The 23,469-nt window shown below is 41.5% G+C and overlaps 1 protein-coding gene across 2 annotated transcripts in view; it reads right to left on the bottom strand.

Annotated features, from left to right (window-relative positions):
• CCDC170 (coiled-coil domain containing 170) overlaps positions 1–20,974 on the bottom strand; it is a 73,128-nt gene extending 52,154 nt beyond the window's left edge. Inside the window, exons 1-3 of one of the 2 annotated variants that reach the window (XM_026705015.2) lie at positions 20,675–20,974; positions 11,564–11,698; positions 1,312–1,568 (exon numbers count right to left, since the gene is read on the bottom strand). In XM_026705015.2, the coding sequence (XP_026560800.1) occupies positions 1,312–1,568; positions 11,564–11,698; positions 20,675–20,791 (509 nt within the window). In that variant the 5' untranslated portion in view covers positions 20,792–20,974. The remainder of the gene's footprint in view (positions 1–1,311; positions 1,569–11,563; positions 11,699–20,674) is intronic. The other variant, XM_087939409.1, reaches the window with a different exon arrangement.
• Between the last annotated feature and the right edge of the window lie 2,495 nt (positions 20,975–23,469).

The following is a 23,469-nucleotide window of genomic DNA, read 5'->3' on the forward strand; positions in this document are numbered from 1 at the left end:
TCAGGAAGAGAAAATCACTTCCTCTATGGGTTTACTGCTGAAATAACTGCCCATTTCATTGAGGAATGAAAGCAGCTGCTTTGATTGGAATCGTTTCTCTGCATAGCATAATCAAATCCCTATCTTTAATTCGACAGACAATGAGTAGGCCATCAGACTATCTCCTTGTAAGACACTTAGTCCCCCTAACTGGATATGTTAGAGAGAGAGAGAAGAGGACACTAAGTTAAAAAAGGAAAGAATCAAAGAATCAAATGCTATTCTTACAAGTTCATGAGCCAACAATTTTCTCCAATGGGTTGGGCTGGTCTAAGGATTCAGGATAATTTTGATAATTTCAGAGAGGCAAGATTGCATTGCTAGAGCAGTATTTCCCAAACACATGTCAACTTTAAGGTGTGGACTTTGACTTCAAGAATTCCCCAGCCACCGTGGAATAGACTCTACAGTCTGCTGCAGAGGCAGGTGTCATTCCAAAAAATTAAAATGCCCTCTGTGGGATTCTCAAGCACACAAATTAATGAGGTGTGAGAAAAGACTGAACCACTGCAAGGAGGAGTCAGTTACATACTGACCTCAACATAACAATGATGAAATGGGAGTTTCCTACTCTTCTCAAATGCCTTTTTATTTGCCCCCTCCATCTAGGTTTCTCATGACTGTAAATAGTTCCAAATTTTCCATTTTAAAAACCCTGAGAAGAAGGACAATAGGAGAGTATTCATGATCCAAAGAAGTTAAATAAAGTTAAATAAAAACCTAAATCTTGTACCTTACATCAGAAATGTAACTAATACTAAACAGGTGCTCATGACACAACATACAGTGCCTCAAGAAAGACTTTTATATCACAATAAAATACTTCCTTTCCTCGGTAATGAGATATCTCCCACAGCCATCAGAGAAACAAAGAAAATCCAAATGGTTTTGGGTTTTTGTTTTTATGACCTGGATTGAAACTCAAGTTTCAGTTTGTTTCATTTAACTAAAATTTTTCTTGTGTGATTCTGAAGACTTGAGGAGTTACAAATATAAAATACACACAATACTTTCTCAGAAGAAATTTCAAATAGCATCCTACCTACCAACCTCTACACACACACACACACACACACACACACACACGCAATGTATTTCCAATTTATTTTTTAAAAAAATAGAAACATTGAAACTTAGTGCTTAGTTTTTAATAAAAAAGAATTCAACTATTTCAGCCCACCATCCTCACTTAACAATCCTAACAAGTACCGTTTTCTTCTGCTCCGTGGCAATTATTTTACATGAAAAGTTAGCGTTTTCTGCAGTTCTTACCTGATCTGCTCTTCTTGTTCGTGTATTTTCTCCTTTAGCTCCAAGTTCTCTTGGAGAATAGCCTGTGATTTTAGCTCCGCTTGATGTTTGGAAATAGCAATTGTGCCTGATTCCTTCTCAAGTTCTTGGAATTTGTGTTGCATGGAAAAAAGGAGAGAAGATTGACGAGCATCATTCTCCTTATAGCCCCCAACTTCAGCTTTGAATTCTTGTATAGCGACTTCCTGTGAGGCTATTTTGGATTTAAGATCTAGAATCTATAAATAGAAAATAGAAAATAAAATATAACAGGGCTAAAGTTATTACTTGACTGTATCCTGCTTGCAAAGACAGATTAGCACTACAATACATGCATCCCATGTATTACTCAAGCAACTGAATTTTCCACTTAATTTAAATATTTCATATGTGATTAAAGAGCACAACTATCTGGCTGAATAGATAATACATATTAGAAGAACAAGCAATCTGAACAACTATTTTCTTATAAAAGTAGCTCTTCATATTAGACAGATTCTGATAGAAACCTCAGTGGAAAAGTAAGTTATATGAGCTATCTTTTCTTGTGAATCTACTCAAATCTTTTTCAGGACTCACATTCTCAAAGCTCCCACAAAATCCATGTCCGAAGAAAAGCATATTATGCAGAGGTGTTATTCAGCAGGTTCTGACCAGTTCTGGAAAACCGGTAGTGGAAATTTTGAGTAGATCAGAGAACCAGCAAATACCACCTCTGACTGGCCCCGCCCCCATCTACTCTCTGCCTCCTGAGTCCCAGATGATCAGCTGAGTCTTCTTTTGTTGCCCTGCACAGGAGAATGGAGCTGGAAAGCAGGTTAGTGGGGTGGGGAGGCAGTAACCTTCCCCCAGGAGTGGGGAAGGAATGGAGATATTACAGTATCCTTCCCTTGGAGTGGGGTGGGGTGGGAATGGAGATTTTACAATATTCTTCTCCTGCCATGCCCACCAAGCCACGGTATGCCCACCAAGCCACACCCACAGAACCGGTCGTAAAAATGTTTGAATCCTACCATTGATATTATGAATGCCAGAACGCATTGGAGCACGTAGGATTTCATTTTTCCCCCCATGGTTGATAGAATTTATTGTAACTGGGGAGAGTGGGTTTTTTGTTGGAATGATTCTTTTAATATATTTTTTTATTGTTAATCATTAGAAACTTTGGGAATGGGTGGTAAACCAATTCGTTAAAAAATTAAAGATAGGTAAGAATCAGGAAGAGAAAGAAAGCTATTGTTAACTTTTGGGAAGTAGGTAAAAGCAAATTGTTCTCCACTTTACACCTCTACTTTAGTCGCAGTGCAGCTAGCACCACTGCTGAGGAGTGTCATCACACCATGACCAGCCACTCCAGCGCCACAGTACAAAACCCCAGCTATCCTATTGCCCTGCACTCCAAAGATTCTGTCACACGACATTCTTGTGGTCCTTCAGAAAACATTTGGAAAGCTTCTGAAGTCTTTCAAAGCATCACAAGAATGGGATACGCTATTTGGAGAATGGCAGGCGCCACATGAGGCCATCTTCTCCGGGTCTCACAAGGAAACCACAAACAGAGACCCTGAGAAGAAAATCTCATCCAGCTGGCAAATGCCTTGCAAAAGGTAACAGGCTCGGATTTCTTGGTCAGCAGTTGGAGCAAGTAGACCACAAAGGTCAACTATGGTGGGAAAGGCCACAGAATGCAGATGATCAAATGGGCAAAGGTGATTGCATGACTGTAAGGATGCTGCAAAAGCCTTGATGCCGGGACCCTAGTCATAAATTGTTTTTTTTTCAGTGCATTTGAAACTTCAAATAGTTGCTGAACTAATGGTCATGAGTTGAGAATTACCTCTTGTTACAGTGTCTGGATCAGGGGCAAGAATTAGTGATAAGAATTGTTTGCAGAAAGTATAATTAAAATGAATTAAATATATAAATGATTATTATTGAACAAAGTGCAGTTCAGAAGTGGATTGAAAAAGGGGACTTCAAACAAAGATAAAACAAACTCATAAGCAATTAAACATTATTCTGGGCAATAAATGAATATATTGTTTACAGAAATCAATAACGTTGGCAAAAGTGGGAGATTTAAAAGCTTGAAAACAAATGATAAACATTTGCCTTATGTTGAAATTTTGGGAGCTATTAACAGAATGAAATAAAGAAGAGAATTGCTTTTGACTGTCACATTAATTAAATAAATTAAGAGTCTGGCAAGAACAACTGCATACATAATTCCCAATTAATGACTCATGCAGTAAATCTAGGAATTAGTATAATGTTCAATATATTCCCACAAACAAAAATCATCCAAACAACAAAAAACCTAGACAATGAACCAACCCTTGGCAGCACTTGTTTTTTCAGAAATCGTCTCTTTAAGAAACTTCAGAACTCTTTTCTTATGCAGTATTACTTTTGTGGTGGTTAGGATTCCACTCCTCAACATGATGGACATATTAATGTGTCCCTCTGTTTGGCTACAGTTCCATGTATCTAGGTATAAGGCTAAGAGAAGTTGTGAAGACATTACTTGCATAAAATTGGGCTGTGGCACAAGAACATTACAAGGTTTGTCTATCAGAAAAGAACCAAAGGGAAAAAGAGTCACTGCTGAAACTGTACTAACTATCCAAACCAGAACAAATATATCTGAAAGTAAGGGCCAGCTCAGATGTCACAGTTATACTGTAAAGCTCTTGGTTTAGTTTGAAGGACTGGAAACTTGTTTTAAGTTGATAACAGAGAATGCTGAATTCGTTTCTGTGAATGCTTTAAAATACTGTTTTAATGGCTGCTGCTTAACGTTCCTATACTTTTTTCAGATCGGGATATCTTTCTGTCTAGCCAGAAATCTCAGAAATATTCTAAGTAGAATATCTACTCACACATGTAAACACAGATAATATTAATTTGGTTCTACCCACAAGATTTTGGGATCATCCCATTCATTTTTAAAATCAAACAATCATAGCTGTACATTTAAAAAAATGTACCTGGTGTCCTAAAACACTTATTTAGTAAAACCATGTAAATAAAACAATCCTAACATGCAACCCTTGTTAAGCGGTATGCTTTATTAGTAGGAAAACATGTTGGTGGCACCTGCTGAAACACTTTGTCAGTTTTTTTCGTTAAGTACTGGTTATGTACCAAAGAAAGAGCCATTGCAAATCTGCCATTGGAAGAAGCTCATGGTAGACTTTTATTTATTAAATATATATGCCCATCTCACTGTTGAAGCAGTTTATAAAAGATATATAAGAAGCAAAGAAGGGAAAGGAACTATAAACTTCACAGATTAGGAACTTGCAAAATATTTCTGAGTGTTACGCAAGTAAAATTCAAACTCTTATGAAAAGGAGGAAATCAGTGGACTATTATGATAGAGGAACAAGCAGTAGCTGTCCCACTCTAGTCTATGCTGACTCCACGTGGAATGTGTCCAATTTTGGGATCTGCAACATCTAAAAGGGTTATGGACAAACTGGAGCAGGTTGAGAAAGGAGCAAACAAGATGGTGAAGGAATTAAAAACCCATTCCTGTGGAACTAGACCTTTTTTTTAGCCTGCAGAACAGGACAAGGGGAGAGAAGGAAAGTCTTCAAATATCTAAAAGCAGGCATGATATTCCCCTCTGAAAAAAAAATCTGAAAAGTAGCCAGGGGTGCAGGGGTTGCCTAAGCACCTGCTAAGCACCCGATCAGCTCCCCGCCCTGACCTCAACTAACACACCCCCTTCTCTCTTTCTTCTCCCCCCCCCACCTACCCTCCAGATCTTCCCCAGTGACCCCTCCCTGCACGGAAGCCTCAGCTGGTGCTTTTGGGCTCTTCCTCGCCCCCCTGCATAAGATCCTCTGAGCTGCGGGCTAAAGGTGGCAGGGCTCCTCCAGGCTGATTGCGCGGGCACCTGGCAGCTGGGGGGGAGGGGCAGGAGAAGAGACCCGGGGCGTGACGTGGGTCCACTTTCCTCCCCAACAAGAACTTTTTTTGCATCCAGAGCAGGTAGTTCGGCGAGAGGCGGCGGCTCTATAACCCCAAAGGCAGCTCTCGCCTGGCATCAGCGCACGCTCAAACCCACACACACAAAACACCCACTCAAACACACGCTCACTATCCCCACAGCACGAGAATAACAGGAATAATAGTCTTCCCCCCCCCACTCCGCCTGCCACTAGCCTTGCAGTTGCGACTTGTGTTCCCGCTCCTTGGCTCGGTTTTTCCTGCAACTGACTCCTGCCTCACACTTTTGAAAGAGCGAGAGCAGCCCAAGGAGTCATTGAAGCGCGTCCCGTTGGGCGGGGAGAGAGAAAGGCGTATTATTACATGAGCCTTTTAAACTCGTGAGAATGGGCTTCCTGGGCAAAACCCGTTTATTTACATCCGGGTGGCCAGGAATCGTTTGCAAAACTGCTTCGCCTTCGCCGGTCCTCTTTGCAAAGCGCCGCCGTGGCTCTTCCTTTTTGCCTTTCCCTTCCTGAGGCAATGCGGGACTGGAGCCGTGTGGAGCCGTGCCGGGCAGTAGCAACTCCTGACTCAGGGGGCCTCCAAGGGGAGGGGAAGGAGGAAAAGAAAGGGGGGAAGGGTGGGGCGGGGCTGATTCCCCCCAAAAATCGGAATTCCGATTTTAGTCGGAAGAATATCATGTCTGTAAAAGGTTGTCACATAAAAGGAGGAGGATAGATCTATAACCAATGGTTTAAGACTATAAGAGAAGTAGATCCAGGCTGGTTACTAAGGTCTTCCTGACACTAAGAAATTGTGGAATAGGTTGCCTCATGAAGTGGTACAACCCCTTTCACTGGAGGGAGGATGAATAGAGAAAGGCTGAACAGTCACTTGCCCAAAAATATTTTAAAAGATCCTGTGCCAAGTAGGGGAATGGATTAGTTGACTGTTATGTCCCTGGAACTTGCCAAAGTTCCCACCCAGGTCCGTTCATGCTGCGGGGGCGTTTGCTGCCCCTCATTGGCTGGCTTCCCTCGACGGCCGGCTATAAAAGCCAGCTGCAGGGTTCGGTCAGCCGCTGTTCGCTGTGAGCCTGCTCCAGGCAGGGCTAACACGTTCAGTCCTTTATTTCTTAAATAAAGTCTTGTTGCATCCATGCCCTGGTCTAGCCTCTCATTGCTCAATCTACAACACTGGCGACGAAGGTGGGATGGCTACCAGAGGCAATCTGCAACAGCTGAAGTCACTCAATTGCTGAGCCGCAGCCGCGCCGCCGGAGAGCTCGGTCAGCAAAAGCAAAAGGAAGAGCGTCTGTAGCCGCTCGGTTAGCAAGCTACAGGGAAAGTGAAGCGCTGCGAGCCACAGCCGCTCAGCTCAAAAGGGCGCGAAATTCAAATGGCTGTCGTTTGAATTCGAGTCGGAGTACAGCGCGGTGCTGTCATTCCGGGAGTCTCTGACGCCAGCACAGGGCACGAGATTCGAATCACTGTCAGAGGCAGTCAGCCATTACCGCCTATGCTCTCCAGGAGCGCGAAATTCAAATAACGCTGCCAACGACCGTTGCAGCCTGAGCCATAGCGTAACCCAGAGAGAACAGAGAGATTCCGTGGAACCTCTCAAGAGCTGAAGTCACTAGCCTGACAAGAGCACAAAGGGCCATTTTGTCGTCCCAGAGAGATCTCACAGCTGTGTAACCTGCAGAAGTTCACAACATGAACTCCAACCCAGCTTTCCCACCGTTCAAGTCTGATGAAGAAAAGTGGGAGTCATACAAAAATCGTTTTAACCACTACATCGATGCCATTGGTCTGGCTGATGCTGGGGAGCACAGAAAGAAGTCATTCTTCCTCAGTTATTGCGGAGCCATCGTTTTTGATACCGCCACAGCACTCGTTGCTCCACGTGAGTTAAAGAACGTTCCCTGGGCAGAACTGCTGGAGATCCTCACAAATCATTACTCCCCCAAGCCTTCACAAATTGCGAGACGTTTCGCCTTCCGGATGAGGAAGCAAGCTGAAGGGGAAACTATCAATCAGTACATGGCCGCCTTGAGAACCGCAGCTCTCCACTGCGAGTTCAAGAACTACTTAGATGACATGCTCCTCGACCAGCTCGTCTGCGGGGTCAAGGACCTTCACCTCCAAAGGCGACTGCTTGCCAGGAAGGATCTCAACCTCTCCCAGGCCGTCGAGGAAGCCTTGGCGGCAGAGCTGGCAACCCAGTCAGCCACCGGGATTCAAGGGTCAGTTCCCAAACAAAGCGGTGCCACCATCCACTCAGAGGAGGTGATCAACGAAGACGATCCCAACGATCAAACAGACATCCACCGTCTCACCCAGGCTAAGCAACCGCAGGTAGGAACCAGGCAAGATAGCAGCAGTGCACCCAAACATATCACCCTGTGCCTATCCTGTGGCGGACCACACTCGAGAGCTTCATGCAGATTCAAGGGTGCCACCTGCAACAATTGTCACAAAAAGGGCCACATCGCCAGAGTCTGCCAGGCTGCTCACAACTCCGCACAAAGGGTTCCTTCCTTTCCCCATTCTGGGCACCAAAGGCAAGTACTAAAGTGTCACACTTGCTACCATGCTAACCACACCTGTCATTCTATTAGTAAAATCACACTCTCCATTTTATTAGAAGGTAAACCCTGTCGTATGGAGGTTGACACGGGGTCAGCGCTCTCAATCATCTCTTGGAGCACACTCAGGAAAATCCAGCCCAGACTATCCAGAAACCAGCTCCAGAAGTGCCAGCTCACCTTGAGGGACTATCAAGGGAAGGACATTCCAGTACTCGGCAAAGGCAAGTTCCTTGTTAATTTTAAAGCTTTCAAAGGCCATCTGCCTCTAGTGGTAGTTAACGGCAACCTCCCTAGTCTCTTGTGGCTTAATTGGTTCCCCTACCTCGGCCTAGGGTTAACAGGAGTCCATGCTGTCTCAGCTTCTGACACTGACTCCTTATTCACTGACTACTCAGACGTATTCAGCGATGAGTTGGGGTGTTATAACGGTACTCCCATCTCATTTGCAGTTGACCCCCAAGCAGTTCCAGTCCGGCTGAAACCTCGTAGAGTCCCATTCGCCATTTGGCCTAAACTGGACGCGGAACTGGATAAATTATTAAAGCAAGGGGTCATTGAGCCGACAGACTTTGCCAAATGGGAGACGCCAATTGTCACACCCCTTAAAAAGGATGGCAGTCTGAGAATTTGTTCGGATTACAAAACAACAATTAACCGCTTTCTACAAGTTAGCGCTTACCCAGTCCCGGTCATTCAACATTTATTGCACACTTTTGAGCCTGGCAACATTTTTGCCAAATTGGACATGTCACAAGCGTATCAACAGTTCCCTGTTGACAACTAAACAGCCGAATTACAAACTATTGTGACCCACAGGGGTGCTTTCCGGTGCAGGCGTCTCCAATTTGGCGTAAGTGTTGCCCCTGGCATTTTCCAATCCCTCATGGAGCGTATACTTCAGGGCCTCCCTGGCGTAGTACCCTACTTCGACGACATATTGGTCTCGGCCAGGGACAGGCCCCAACTCTTCCAGAGAGTCAGAGCAGTGTTAGACAGGTTCAGACAGCATGGCCTCAAATTAAAAAGGGAGAAATGTGCCATTGCCACTAGACAGGTGGACTTTCTGGGCTATAGAATTGACACCTCAGGCATTCACCCCCTAGAATCCAAAGTCAAGGCAATCCATGAGGCACCCACACCAACCACTAAAGCCGAGCTACAAGCCTTTTTGGGATTATTGAACTTCTATGCGTCATTCCTACCTCACAAAGCGTCAGTAGCAGAGCCCTTACACAGGCTCTTAGATAAAAAATCACCTTGGCACTGGGGACACAAGGAAGACACCACTTTTCGCGCAGTCAAATCACTGCTCACATCAGACGCGGTCCTTATACAATTTGACTCACATCTTCCATTAGTACTAGCAGCTGATGCATCCCCTTTTGGGATTGGAGCTGTCTTAAGCCACAGACTACCCAACGGCTCCGAGGCACCAATCGCTTTCTTTTCCAGAACGCTCTCAGCAACAGAGCGTAATTAGAGTCAAATTGACAAGGAGGCTTTAGCCGCAGTGGCAGCGGTAAAGAAATTTCATGAATTCCTTTTTGGCCACAACTTCGAACTAATCACGGACCACAAACCGCTCCTGGGTCTTCTATCCGGAGACAAGCAGACTCCCCAAGTGTTGTCTCCCAGAATGACGAGGTGGACTTTGTTCCTGGCGGCATACTCGTACAAGCTCATCCACCGCCCAGGAAAAACGTTAAGCCACGCAGACGCCCTCAGCCGCTGCCCCCTGCCAGCTCCAGCTGAGGACCCGGCCCCGGTCCATGCCATCTTCGATGTCACCGAGCTCGACCTTCCTGTCACCGCCCTCGACATCGCCACCAAATCCAAGACGGAAAAAACAATCGCCCAGGTACTGGACTGGGTGAGGAGGGGGTGGCCGGGCACTAACCTCTCAGCCGAATTCACACCGTTTAAGACCCGTCAACAGGAACTATCTAGCTTGCAGGGCTGCCTGTTGTGGGGCACCAGAGTTGTCATTCCGGCCTCGCTTCGCACGCCAGTCTTAGAGGCACTACACGAGGGCCACCCGGGCATCGTCCGGATGAAGGCGTTGGCTTGGAGTTACGTCTGGTGGCCGGGCTTGGACGACGACATCGTCAAGTGGGTAAGCTCTTGCCAACCCTGTCAGGAATCCAGACCATCCTCTCCAGTCACCACCCCCACAAAGTGGAAGAGCGCCAACGCGCCTTGGTCAAGACTTCACATTGACTTAGCGGGTCCAATACACGGCAAAACCTTCTTGGTGGTCGTGGATTCATACTCTAAATGGATCGATGTGGCCCAACTATCCACGACCACCACGCAAGTGGTTACCAAGGCCTTGACCCGTCTATTCGTGACACATGGGCTACCAGATACTATAGTTTCGGATAATGGCCCCCAGTTTGCCTCAACAGAATTCAGCCGCTTTGCCACCAATCTTGGCATCCGACACATCTTCACGGCCCCCTTTCATCCTGCCAGCAACGGATTGGCAGAGAGAGCCGTTAGGTCCACAAAAGAAGCGTTAGCCAGATTCAGCAAAGAAGACTGGCATCACAGACTCTCCCGCTTCTTACTAAGCCAACGCTCAACCCCATGCATGGTCACCAACAAATCCCCAGCTGAACTTCTGATGGGTAGACGCCTAAGAACTGTGTTGGATAGGCTCCACCCTCACTATTGCCCTGACACCCCTCTTGCTTCAATGACGGGGGTCAGAGATTTTGTCTTGCAGGAACATGTCTTTGCAAGGAACTACGCCGGAGACCCACTTTGGATTCCAGGGGAGATTGTAGCCATCACCGGTCCCAGGTCGTACCGAGTCCAGCTGGAAGACTGCCGCATCTGGAGAAGGCACCTGGACCAGCTAAGGAAGCGCCAGGGTACCCTCGCCAGTGCTGGATCGTGGGCACAGGTCAGCCCCCAGGTGCCTCACCAAACTCTCATCGAAGACCATCCCAGAGGCTCTTCGCCACCATCACCCGGGCCGAGGGAGCAGGCAGTAGACCGGGACTGCCCGATGGGTCCTCCGCCTGAACCATCTGATGGGGCCACGGCATCGCCGGCCAGAAGCACTTCACCGGTACCAGCTCAGACCACCGAGCAAGTCCGCACCCCATCACCAACCCTACCTGTTTCTTTGAACTCTGAGACACTTGGTAACTCGCCTGAGTTACGACGCTCGGGGCGCCAGCACAGACCACCCGCTTATTTAAATGACTATGCGTGTTCGCATCTGGGGGGAAGGGGTGTTATGTCCCTGGAACTTGCCAAAGTTCCCACCCAGGTCCGTTCATGCTGCGGGGGCGTTTGCTGCCCCTCATTGGCTGGCTTCCCTCGATGGCCGGCTATAAAAGCCAGCTGCAGGGTTCGGTCAGCCGCTGTTCGCTGTGAGCCTGCTCCAGGCAGGGCTAACACGTTCAGTCCTTTATTTCTTAAATAAAGTCTTGTTGCATCCATGCCCTGGTCTAGCCTCTCATTGCTCAATCTACAACATTGACCTCTTGGATTCTCACAAATCTATGATTCTAGAATGCCTGCCTGAAAATTTGAAAGTTAAAAAAAACTTCTAAACATACTGTAGGCAGGATGCAATAGCTAAAATGAATAAGCAGTGTACCAAAGAAGAGAGCTTTAGTTAAACATTTAAGGGTATGTACCATGCCATAAACGTATTCTGTTATTTACAAATATTTTCATGAGGGTTTAAAAACATACCTCTGCTTGAGCGCATTCATACTTCACTAGGAGTGCAGCCAGCTCACTGCTGGCTGTTTCTGCTGCATTCCGATAATGGACTAGCTGTTCTCGAGTGTCAGGAACATCCAGTAGCAAATAATTATGAGTTCTCTGCTTTACAAAAAAAACAAAACAAAACAAGGGTTAATGGCAAACAATCAGAATTCTTCTTCTATTGCTTTGCTCAGTTCTTTAAAAAGGGATTGTTTTAAATCAGTTTAGTTTTAAATGTGGATAACTTTAAACCCGATCTTCATTCCAGTCTGGATGCGGAATGGAAACTGCCTTAGAAGATAACTTGCACAAGACAATGGAGTGCAATGGATTTAATTTATTTGGATGTTTATTAACTTTTATATTCTTGGCTAATATTTTTTTTCTAATAATTCTACAGTGGGATGGCCATGGTTCTCATCTGTACTACAGTCCACATTGTATGGAAGACTTCTGTTTTCTTCATGGCCAATAAAATGTAAGATGCTTCAGGATCCCAGCACTGAAATCTATATGAACCTCTGGAATTTGAGCTGATGATCCGTGGTTAGGGCACACAATCTCTTTTTTCCTCTTTTTCCTTCAAGTACTCTCATACAGGTGGTAGAAAACTTGAGTAGGTGTCTGAAGACAAGCAAACTGAAGCTTTCTACAGAAAAGACTGGGATACTGTAAATAAGGTAAGCTGAGAGGTAACAATTTCCCACTTCATTTCCAGCTGAGTAGAGATTTGAGCCTGAACCTCATCAGTCCTGGGCTAACACTAGCAATCTCTGATTCTTCCAACTGCTGCATCCAACATTAAAACATAGATAAACATAAAAGGAAGTCATCTATAATCTAGCTAAAACTATTGTTACTTCTTCACTTGTCACTTTGCATAGTTTTTAAACACTGAAGAAATTACCACTGCTTATGCATCCATCTCAAATGATGCTTCATTGGCTTAATTGTGGAGATTAGTTCTTATACTGCTGACATGGAGGTCAGTTCTCAAAGTTGGGGTCAGGTGGAGCCCCAAGATGGCTGTGCTGTACTGTCTGAAGAACTGGGCTAGAGTTTGCTTTCTTAAATGTCGTCTATGCACATCTGCCTTATTTGAAAGTATTCCCTTGAAGTATTATTAACTTGTTCTTTCTTTCTAGTATCATTAATCAGAATTCCTGTTCACTATTTTCAATATTGACTGCAAGAGGGGAAGTTTGATTAGAGTACAGCTTAATGTTTAATATTCTTCAGAAGTGAATATATCAATATTCACAGCTCTGGTAATCACTAAGGTTGGAAGAATTATTTTAGAGCAATATATAAAAGGTATGTTCCAATCAGAATTGCCTGCTTCTGAGCTTTATTTCTTATTACTATTACTTATATTAGGGCTATGCAATGCTTCAGATCTGAAGAGAAAAAGATGTTCTGGAGTGTACAGAGAAGCTTATGGAGAACCTGATATTCATTAGAGTAGTTGCACCTTTTTTCCCCCCCTTTGAATCAGAAATACTGCATCACTAATTTAAATGACTGCCCTGTTTCTAGGAGTGAGTCACAAATCGAATGCAACATAAAACTAAAACACAGATTATTATTGCTGCTTTGGTTACTTATGACTGTTCAACAGTTATTAAGTGAAAAGAAATACATGCTTTATTTTTTCAACTGCAATGGAACATATGGAAATTAACTTATACTTCAAAATACACAACATATGTGCTCGGACTGATCTTTTTTATGCTGATTGCAATCAGGGTTTTGGCTAGTATTTCAATGTGTGTACTGTTCTCCCACTTTACTCTTCAGCGTCAAAATCCCGAATATTGTTTCTATTCCGAGAACAGCTGGCAGCACTTATCCCAGAAAGCCCAATTACCTCAAATAAAGCAAGGATTTATTAAAAGAGGTAAGTGAGAAGAAACAACATTGTGTCTTCTAAATGAATTTTTAACATGATGTCTGCCCAGCTGTTACACTGTCTATTTGTCTAACATTTAGCTTTAAATGTTTTCAGAGGAGAATTTGATTTATTTATTCATTTAACCTTAACAATAAAGCATACACAGTGCAACTCTGACTGAATGCAGAGAGATGAGGTTGGGGAGGATTCATCTTTAAGTGCTCTTCAAATCGTACAAAAACTTCAGGGCAAAGCTGGGAATTTAACTTTTCACTATAATATTTGTTGTTCCTGAGTTGGGAATGCAGCTTTTTAAATATCCTAGCGGTAGAAGTTGGAAAATTAGTAGCATCACCCACCCTCCATAGCCAGGATTCAATGGGGCAATTAGCCTTTTAGTCAGTCCAAATGCAATGCTAGTTTTTCCTGACAAGGATAGATTGTGCAAATGTTACTGAATAGACATTGCTTGAATTTTGATTGGAATGGGTTTTTAGGAAGGAGCATTGAAGAAATGGTTTCAATTCCATTGAATTGAAATTACCAAGGTGTATACCTTGTACCTTTAGGTATATAAATCTTCCAGGTAACACAAAGCTGTGATCACCATTTCCCTGATCCCTCCTTAATTACAGGAAACTAGTCATATTGCTGAGGGCCAAAGAGGAAAGACTACTGTTGCTGTAACAATTACATCCATTCACATGTAAACTACCTAAGAAGTATGGTTTTGTTTGAAAGAATTGTGGCATTTTTCTATCCATTATAAGAAGGAGCTTAAATCAAATTTCAGTTCTGTTCGTAAGTAATTCATTCAAACCGCTGTTTGAAGCACATGCTTGTATATTGTTCAATACTCTGCCTTGGTTTCCATCCTGTTCTATCGTTTTTTAAGGCAGGATAGAAGATTGTATTAGAAGCATAACCCCGATCTCTCCTTTGGTTGGTCATTGTGCCACCTGCTGTTTAAAGTATTCAGCATCTCTGGTCATTCCTTCACTATAAATAAAAATCCCCAATTGTTTTAAAACAGCATGAAAAAGTAACAGAAAAAAAATATATCACTAAATATGCATATTTTTAAAATGTACATCAAATTAAACAAATTTTGTTTAAACAATACGCTGAGGCTTTAGAAAATGATATACCTGAGAATATTTAATGCTTGTATAGCACTGAAAGTTTTAATTTTTTAAAAGAAACCTTTAAATTATCAGTACAATTTGTATTGCGATTTTATTCTATATCTATCCATTTAGTTATGATTTAATGAATAAAATCACTACCATTACTGCTATAATATGTGCTGATGAATGCAACCCTGTATCAGTGCTACATGTATTACTGTTCTGTCTTTTTTTTTCTAAAGAAATATAAATTCTTTAAAATAGGGTCCCCAATCCCCCAAGCTGTGGTCTACTTGGACCTGGGCCACAGAAGCTGTGGATGAGCATGTGCGCGCAACTCTACTTGTGCACACATGTGCCCGCCACTTGCACGAATGGAACTGCATGCATGGGTGCTTGCCCACCACTCATGCTGATCTCCCCTCCCTTCCCTCCAGTCAGCAAAGCTGGAAAGGTTAGAGAACTCTGCTTCAGAAATTTGGTTCACATAGTTTTTCATAACATATACATTTTGCATACAGCTTTAAATCTTCCCTAATACTTCTTTACCCACTGTGCTTAATATGTCCCTTTTGTACTCTTTAAAACATAGTTCCCTTCCACTTCACCTCCTAATATAGATTTGTACATCATTTTTGAGCCAACAACAAAAATATGGTTTAGGCTGAAACAAAGTCTGTTTTGGTAGATCATTTACTTTTTTAAAAAAAAATAGGGTCCGCTAGAGTTTTTAAGGACCATCACACAAGCCAAACCATAACAGCAAAAGACAATTTGGTACATGTGTCCTTTTGAGATAAGGCACTTTTCCTTTTGCTGGATATGATATCTTTTAAAGAAACAAAAACATCATTGAATTTAATGATCCAAACCTTGCAAGGTTATCAGATCAAAAGGGACATTGAGATTCCCATCTGAGTTTTGTAAGACTTTGGACAAGACTTCTAAACTCCTGTGAAAAGTTGGCAATCAATTAAGATTCTGGTCGTATAAAAAGTATCTTTGTGTCCAGATTTTGACATTAGAGATGATCATCTATGGTAGTTTGACTGCAGACTACAAGTGGTCTCTGGGTCATAAGAAATCAATAAAGAAAAGAATTCTATGTTTTTCTTTCGCATTTTTTCCCCAAAGTGAGCTTCAAGATATGATGTTTGGGGAAAAATTTACTAAGCAAAACTATTGTTAAGTGAGTTTTGCCACATTTTACAACCTTTCTTGCCAAAGTTATTAAGTGAATCACTGCAATTGCTAAGTTAGAGACGTGATTGTTAAGTGGATCAGGCTTCCCCATTGATATTGCTTGTCAGAAGGTCACAAAAGATGATTGCATGATCCTGGGTTACTGCAACTATTGTAAATATGAGTCAGTTGGCAAGCATCTGAATTTTAATCATGCAATTGTGGGGATGCTGCAATGGTGGTAAGTGTGAAAAATGGTCATAAGTCACTTTTTGAGCATCATTGTAACTTGGAACGGTCATGAAATGAATTGTTGTAAGTTGAGGATTAGAAATGATTCCAGGATGTTTTTTTGGTTTTGGTTCCTATGCCTTCAAGAGTCTTACAATAAACAATCATACAGTCCTTAGTTTTGATGGCAGTGCTGATAATGAAGGCATCACATCAGATAATACAATTCCAAAAAGCAAAAAAAAAAATTGTTAAAAATAAGAAATGTTATTTCAACTAATGAGATTCCTTCCATGTTTAGCTCTAGGCAAAATCCTCTTTGCTGAATGTTTTTCTTTTTTGAAGAACAAAAGTCAATGAATGAAAACAGTATATAGTGTGTAGGGACAGAAAGCTATGGAGAGATAAAATGAATGTGGTTAGGATAAACCAGATTTAACCATATTTCATTTTCTTACCTCATGCCTTCAATTTCTCCAGGTTAATATTTATTATTCCTTTTCTGCATTTTGCCTAATATTGCTTATAACAAAAGAGAATACTTTGTTGGATGCAAATTGAGTTTCTGTTTAACATTCTGTTAAAACTTAAAAGTGCACTAAGGAAATTAAATAAGTTACATTGGTGTACCTCAACTTCAGCAAATTGAAACTGGGTGGACTTCAACCCAGAATTCTCCAGCCATCATTCTGAATTCCACACAGCTTCAAGTTGCAGAACTGAGAAACACTGAGCTATATTGTTGGGTGATGGATGAAACAGCCAGCAAGTTTTCCCCCAAAAAACTGTAGGCCATCATCTAAGCATTACCTAGTCTTATAAACATTATCCATATTAACTGCTTTATTGTACAACTTTCAATGCCAGAATTCCTAATCGTCTTCCACAGCATTCCTCCATAGGCAATTAGGAATTCTATGCTGAGCCTGTGGCACCATAATATAAGCTAAGTCGCATATAATCAGTGGGAGTTGTTCAATGCCTTCATAAACTGAAATAAGTTTATAAAAAAAAACACATTTCTATATCTGGTATACTATTTTTAAAATACGGAAGTTACCACTTTTATTATCAACATTCAACATGTTCACAAGGTCCTTTTTTTTTTAGAAAAATAGAGAAAAATGCAACTTTTCAACTATGTTGGCTATCCCTACCCCCACTTTTTTTCAGATCTATATAGAAGTTGTATTTGCAAGTAGTGGATGCATTATCCTACATTTAACATCCTAATTTTAGGTCCCTGACCTGGAAGGATCCCATGAGAAAGCTATGCAAAAATCTTCCTCTGTTTCTCTGAACTTTAGATCAAAGCATGAGTGAGAGAAAGATAAAGAGCAGAAAACCAGAAATCTTAGATAAATGTACTCCCTTTGCTATGTTTAATAAGAAACAGCTCAGTCCTTGAATGTCGAAAGATAAAACTGTACCGACATATAATTGAAACTATAATTGTTAGGGCATTATGCAAAGTATCACAGCTGTTGAAATAGTGTCCTATGAAGTAAATGTTTAACCTAAAAGTATTGATGTACAATGAAACATTAAGGAACAATGTAAGTAATTTAATTATTTCTAATACTTCCATTAGAACAGTTTTCCCCAACCTTGTGTTGCTCGATACTTTGGGCCACATCTCCCAGAAATCCCCAATCATTATGTCCAAAGGTCCCATGGTTGGAGAGCATAGAATTTGGGAGTGACATTATCTAAATTATTGAAACTTAAATGAAGCAAATTATACTAAAAAGTAACTAATCAACTTCCTTGTTCTATGGAGATTCTCCATTATCCAGGTCATAGTTGTCCGAAAGGTGCTTTTCTAAAAGACAACTTAACTTTCTTTGTTTTTTCTTTGAAAGTATTTTAGTTCTCATCCAAGAAGCTTCTTCACTTCAAAACTGAAAAAGCTTCTTGGATGAGAACTGAAATTTTTTCAAAAGAAAAAAAAAAACCAAGAAAGTCCAGTTGCCTTTTGGAAAAGCACATTTGGGACAGCTTCCTCATTCCTTCTTATGGATGGATAATACAGCGGCTAGCCCCTAAGCTAGAAATACAGGTGCTAGGGCCATGCTTGGCCTCTGAGTGCCCTGGATTTAGTTCACAGGCTTCCAAAATTGATTACGATAATATTTTTAATATGACAAGGAAAAATAAAAAATAAAATGATTTGAGAGTAATTGTAACAAAGAGCTAGTTGGTCCACTGGTTAAGGCACCATGCCAGAAACCAGCAAACTGTGAGTTCTAGCCTTGTCTTAAGCATGAAAGCCAGCTTAGTGACTTTGGGCCAGTCACTTTTTCTCAGCCCAATTCATGTCACGGGATTGTTGTTGTGGGGAAAATAGGAGGAGAAAGGAGAATTAGGATTGCTTGGCACCTTATAAAGTAATAAAGGAAGGATAAGCGAATACATAAATAAAACAAAACTTTTTATTTTAAATATTGTATAAATGCTGCATGCTGCCCAGAGTCATATAATGGAGTTGAGCAGCTTATAAATTTAATACACTTACATTATTTCCTCACATAGCAGCTGATACAATCTGGAGATGCAATATAAAACTTGTAGTATGTAAATCTTTACAATAATAATAAATACATAAGTTACATGCTAAAGGTTTTCGTATTAACTCAAAGCTATGTTTGGATGGGACCAATTATTTCAAATATTACATCATTATTTGCCAGCAATAGAGTCCAACCCCGCTTTATATATTTTTTAGAATATAACTGATATTTTCATTGACTTCCCACTCACTTTGTATTTGTTGGCTGCTGGATACCTTAAATAACATAAACTGGTTTTTGACTGAAATAAACCTTGATATCTTGCCCACCCTCCAAAGTCTTTCAATGTAGAATCTGATTTATTATTGGGCAACCTCACTTTTTAAGTATATATTTTTTATTTGAAGAACATATATGACATGATTGTACATACTAACATTTAAAATTAACATGAAGCACATAGTTTTTAATTCTTGATATGATGCCAGGAATTTCTGAAAAAAAACACTCTGAGTCTACAGATTGAAATTTGGGAAATATGCTTAGATCTGAGTAACATTATTTTCCTGGGAGCTGCCAATACTGAGAAACTTCTTGAGCCATGAGATGATTAAGAAAAGATCAAAAAGTTCAACAAATCAAAGAAAGCTAAGATTAACTATTCCTTAAAGTTGGAAGGGATTGGGAAAATTCTTATGGGTTTGGCAAGGCATAAGTAATCATAAAGTGTACACAGGTTTCTTCCCAAGACAGAGAAATGTGGATGGAAGACTTAAAAGTCCCATGAAAATGTGTCATGATTTACAATGTGTAAATCGGTAAAATACAGCCTGGCATTGCAACACCTTCCATAGATTTCAAAGAAGAAGAAAAATCATGCTGTTGTATTGAGTCCCATGCAACACTGAACTAGCTCTATGGATATTTATTGTCATAGAGCAGTAGACCAAGTTAGATAATTATCACTATATGTGAAAATATTCTCCCTCCGAATCCATTTATTGGCTAAAGCAGTCTTCTTAATATGGTTACCCTTCTAACGTGTCAGACTGCAACTCCTATGATCCACTAGTCATCATGGATAATGGATGATGGAACTTAGGTTCAACACAACATGTTCAACATAACTCTCTTTTCCAGGCACACATTATCCAGGGAAGCCTCTAAGCTAGGCATGAATTCCAATATTAACTAGATGTCAACCTTTTTTATTATGTTGAAGAATTTCAGTAGGTGAGACATCCCCTCTTCTGCTGAATGGTGTAGCTTTTTGTAAAAGGCTGTTTATATAACCATGTTCTATCATTCTGACATGATTGATTAGCGCTAGTTGTGTCTGTAGCAGTTAAGATCTATCATGAAGAGGTAATTGTCTAATGGTAAAAAATATAAACTAAGTCGGACTTTGATGCAATGGTTACTTTCTCCAGAAGTTTTCTTTTAAAAACAAAAAAACAAAAAACAACCGCTACACTGTACCGATCTTCTTAGCCCCTAAAATCTGGGAAATAAGCCATGTGCTACTTTGTATCTCAACAAAAATGTGGGATATATATATACATTTTACAAACCGATTCACCCCTCAGATTCATGTTTTTCCCCTCTCCAGTTTCCAAAAAAGGGTAAGGAGGAAAAGGGACACCAGCTCGATTTCAGGCTTCTGAGTGGCAAATCAAAATCTAGAACTTTTGTTATTGTTTTTTTGGCTGGGTTGACGGGGGAGAGAGATCAAGAAGGTGTTGGGGGCAATCTGCTGACTCCGCAAAGCGCTGTAAAAAAAGCACTGTGAAGCGGTATACAAGTGGTAAGCGCTATTGCTACTGAGCAGCCTTGCGCTGCTCGATGCAACACCATGGCTACACCAGGAAGAATTAACCAGTGCGGGGGGGGTTCGGCAACCCGAATGAACATAAGAAAAATCTCCATTCGGGCAAACTGCATGGCAGATGTTTCCTGAAGATTCTCAGTCATCCACGTAAGAGCTGTCGGGAAGTTGAGTTGACTTCTTTTTTTTTCTTCTTTTCCTTATGGGTTCGAAACGTTTCGCTGCGTATTTCGAACCCACAAGAAAAGAAACCAGTCGGCCCCGGCTCGACTTCCAGGCACGCCGCAGATGTGGGTATTATAGTAGGGAATGCAAGCCTGAGGAGCATACCTCCGCTTCGGAAGAGGCTGAGACGCTGGCGGGCGAGCGCAGCAACGGTGCGTTGCTGGTCACGTCGATGAGCCTGGAGCAGGCAGAGCCCGCACGGGAACTGCCAGCGCTTCTCATGCTCCCGCGGACCGACAGCGCGCGAAGACCGGGGCTGTTTTGCTTCGGCGTTGGGACGACCCGTAGAATAACCCAGCCCGGGCGCGTCCCTAAGAGCCCAGGTTCGCTTGGCTACCTGGGTTTCTATGTCAACCGCCCAGCGGATACACAGCTGGGGCTGTCGGTCGAGAACCCGCCCTTCTCGGGTGATTCTCGCGAGACCCTGTACTTTGGTTTTATTTCGGTGTTTTGGGGAGCTTTCCCTTCCTTCCATCTGCCTTTGGAAAATGTTCCTGCGTCTCGTCGTTCGTAGGGCCGTCCCTCTCGCAAATGCGACTCGGGGAGGCTAAGAGCAGATTAAAAATTATGAGATAAACAAAACTTAAAAGACATATAATGGAAAGGGAAGGCTTCCTGAGGAAACCGACGGGGGGGGGGAAATGATCAGGAATAGTTTTTGCTATTCAAAAGCTGTATTTTAAAAAGCATATTTTTATCCTAGGCATTCTAAATAAGAATTTCATTGGTTTTTGCTGACAATGTTTATTTTTACACCTTAAATGAATTGCCTACTTAAAAGTAGTTGAAAACTGTTGGAAGTTAAAACCCACCCCTCTCCTAGAAAAACGAAATATCCTAGGAAATAATAAAAAAGCAGAATATTTCCTCTAAAAAGAGTAGAAACTCAGAAGCAGAACTCACCCCCCACCTTTGTTAATGGGTGGGCCATTAAGGCCTGGGACAGAACATTTTACATAACAAAGATCTGCAGGTAGAGCTATAGGAATTGCCAAAAGTCCTTTCATTACATCATCATCCAGCAAGGCTCAACCAAGCCTGGAACTCAGGACAGCCTACAAAGTTGCCCCTGAATGGCCCCATGGGAGTCTGACAGCCAATCAGAATACAAGCTCAAATTCAAATCCCAACAGAGGGTATAAAAACCAGGCATTTTCAGCCCTACTCCTCCTTGATCTCTTCCTTCACCTTGAAATGTGTGATCATCCTCCCTTCTTTGGAGCTCCAAGCCATGTGGTTTTGTCCACCATTAAAGCATCTTTCCAAACAGCCTCCAAGTTTCCAGTGTCTTTTTCCCCACTTGGAACTGAACCCAGAAGCATATTTCTTCCAACAAACATAAAATGTGTGTGTATGTGTATAAAACACCTTTTTTGTAGAGGTGGCATTACTTCCGCTTTCTTGTTTTTAAAATATTTTAAATATCCCAGAATGGGATCCAACATTTTTTTAGCTGTATTTGACCTGTGCCCTTTGTGATTTTTAGAGGGTTTTACCCAAAAGTCTTTCTCACTGGACCTGGCCAATAAAATGCATTTAACAAAAATAAAATAAAAAGGGTGATATTTATTTATTGCTTTGTGGTCTTAAATCAAACCATATGGTGAAACTGTTCCTTGCCTCCCCACTCTTAAGCTCAGCCTTCCCCCATCTGCAGATATTCAATAAAGGCCATGAATAAAGTACTTTGAAGCATGCTAATTTTCACTACTTAAACAAGTCTTTAAAGCAGCAGTGCCCAGCCATGGCCACTGTAAGACTTGTGGACTTCAACTCCCAGAATTCCCCAGGCAGCTGGCTGGGGAATTTTGGGAGTTGAAATCCACAAGCCTTAAAGTTGCCAAATCTTTACTCTCGCTTTAAAGGAAGATGAGACAGGGAGTTAAATAGTGACCAATGCAGAGTTTCCTGGCAATGCTTATCAAATTAATTAGTTTTTAGACTGTCTTGACTACAGAACGTAACTGATCTGTCCTTTATTCCCTTTTGCTACATTAATCCTGAGAAACATTTCATTTGAGGAACTTTTCTATTCACAGATTTTCAATGTGTTACTTCCTAATCTTTTAAAATCATTAGCTTCTAATATGTTACATAGTGTACTGATGGGTTGCTTTTATAGTACAAGTGCTTGGCTTAATTGTCTCTTATACATTACTGAGATGTGAAACATATTAGCAGTCTCAATTCACACTAGTTTTTCACCATTGTGATACGCTAAACCAAAAGGCTGATTCAGAATGTTTGGGAATATATATTTCATAGATCCTTCTTCTTGCATGTACATGCTGAATTTAATAATATTGGCTTTTTACAGTTGAAAAATAGAGTAGCTCAAAATATTTTTGGGGGAGAATTTTGAATTCCTAAATGGATTTTCAAGCAGGATTGTTATCTTTCCTATGCTGGGGTGTAATAAATTTGATTTTAGTGTGTCTTAGTCTTTCCACTGGTAGTTCTTTTGAGTTAGATATTATTACTATGGTGCACCAGTCAGTTTTTAAGGTTTAAAGACATCATTATGTTGAATTACATTCCCAAACATTAGAATTTGTCTATTTGGGTATATTGCCTTTGGACTGTTGCAAAATAATGTGATTATGAGTTTCTGGAAAAAAATATTCATATCAATTTGAAATATTAGTTTAGTGAGCTCTCAGCCTTTGAACTGATTGGTGGAAAGGCAAGATCAAGCAAAGCTATTCTATAGTTTAAGCTTAATTTGCTGGTTAGAATTTGATTTGTGTTTATTGTAAAAATGTATGTTGTTCATTCTTTTTATGTTAAGTCCCCCCCCCCCATTTTAGTATGTATTATTTAGTGCTTTTTAAAGGATATAATTGAATAATTTGGAATGAAACCATATAAGTTTTCAATTGTTGTTTTTTCCACTTCATACA

Source organism: Pseudonaja textilis, chromosome 1, assembly GCF_049901715.1.
Source record: "Pseudonaja textilis isolate UNSWEBS1 chromosome 1, rPseTex1.2, whole genome shotgun sequence".
NCBI lineage: Eukaryota > Metazoa > Chordata > Lepidosauria > Squamata > Elapidae > Pseudonaja > Pseudonaja textilis.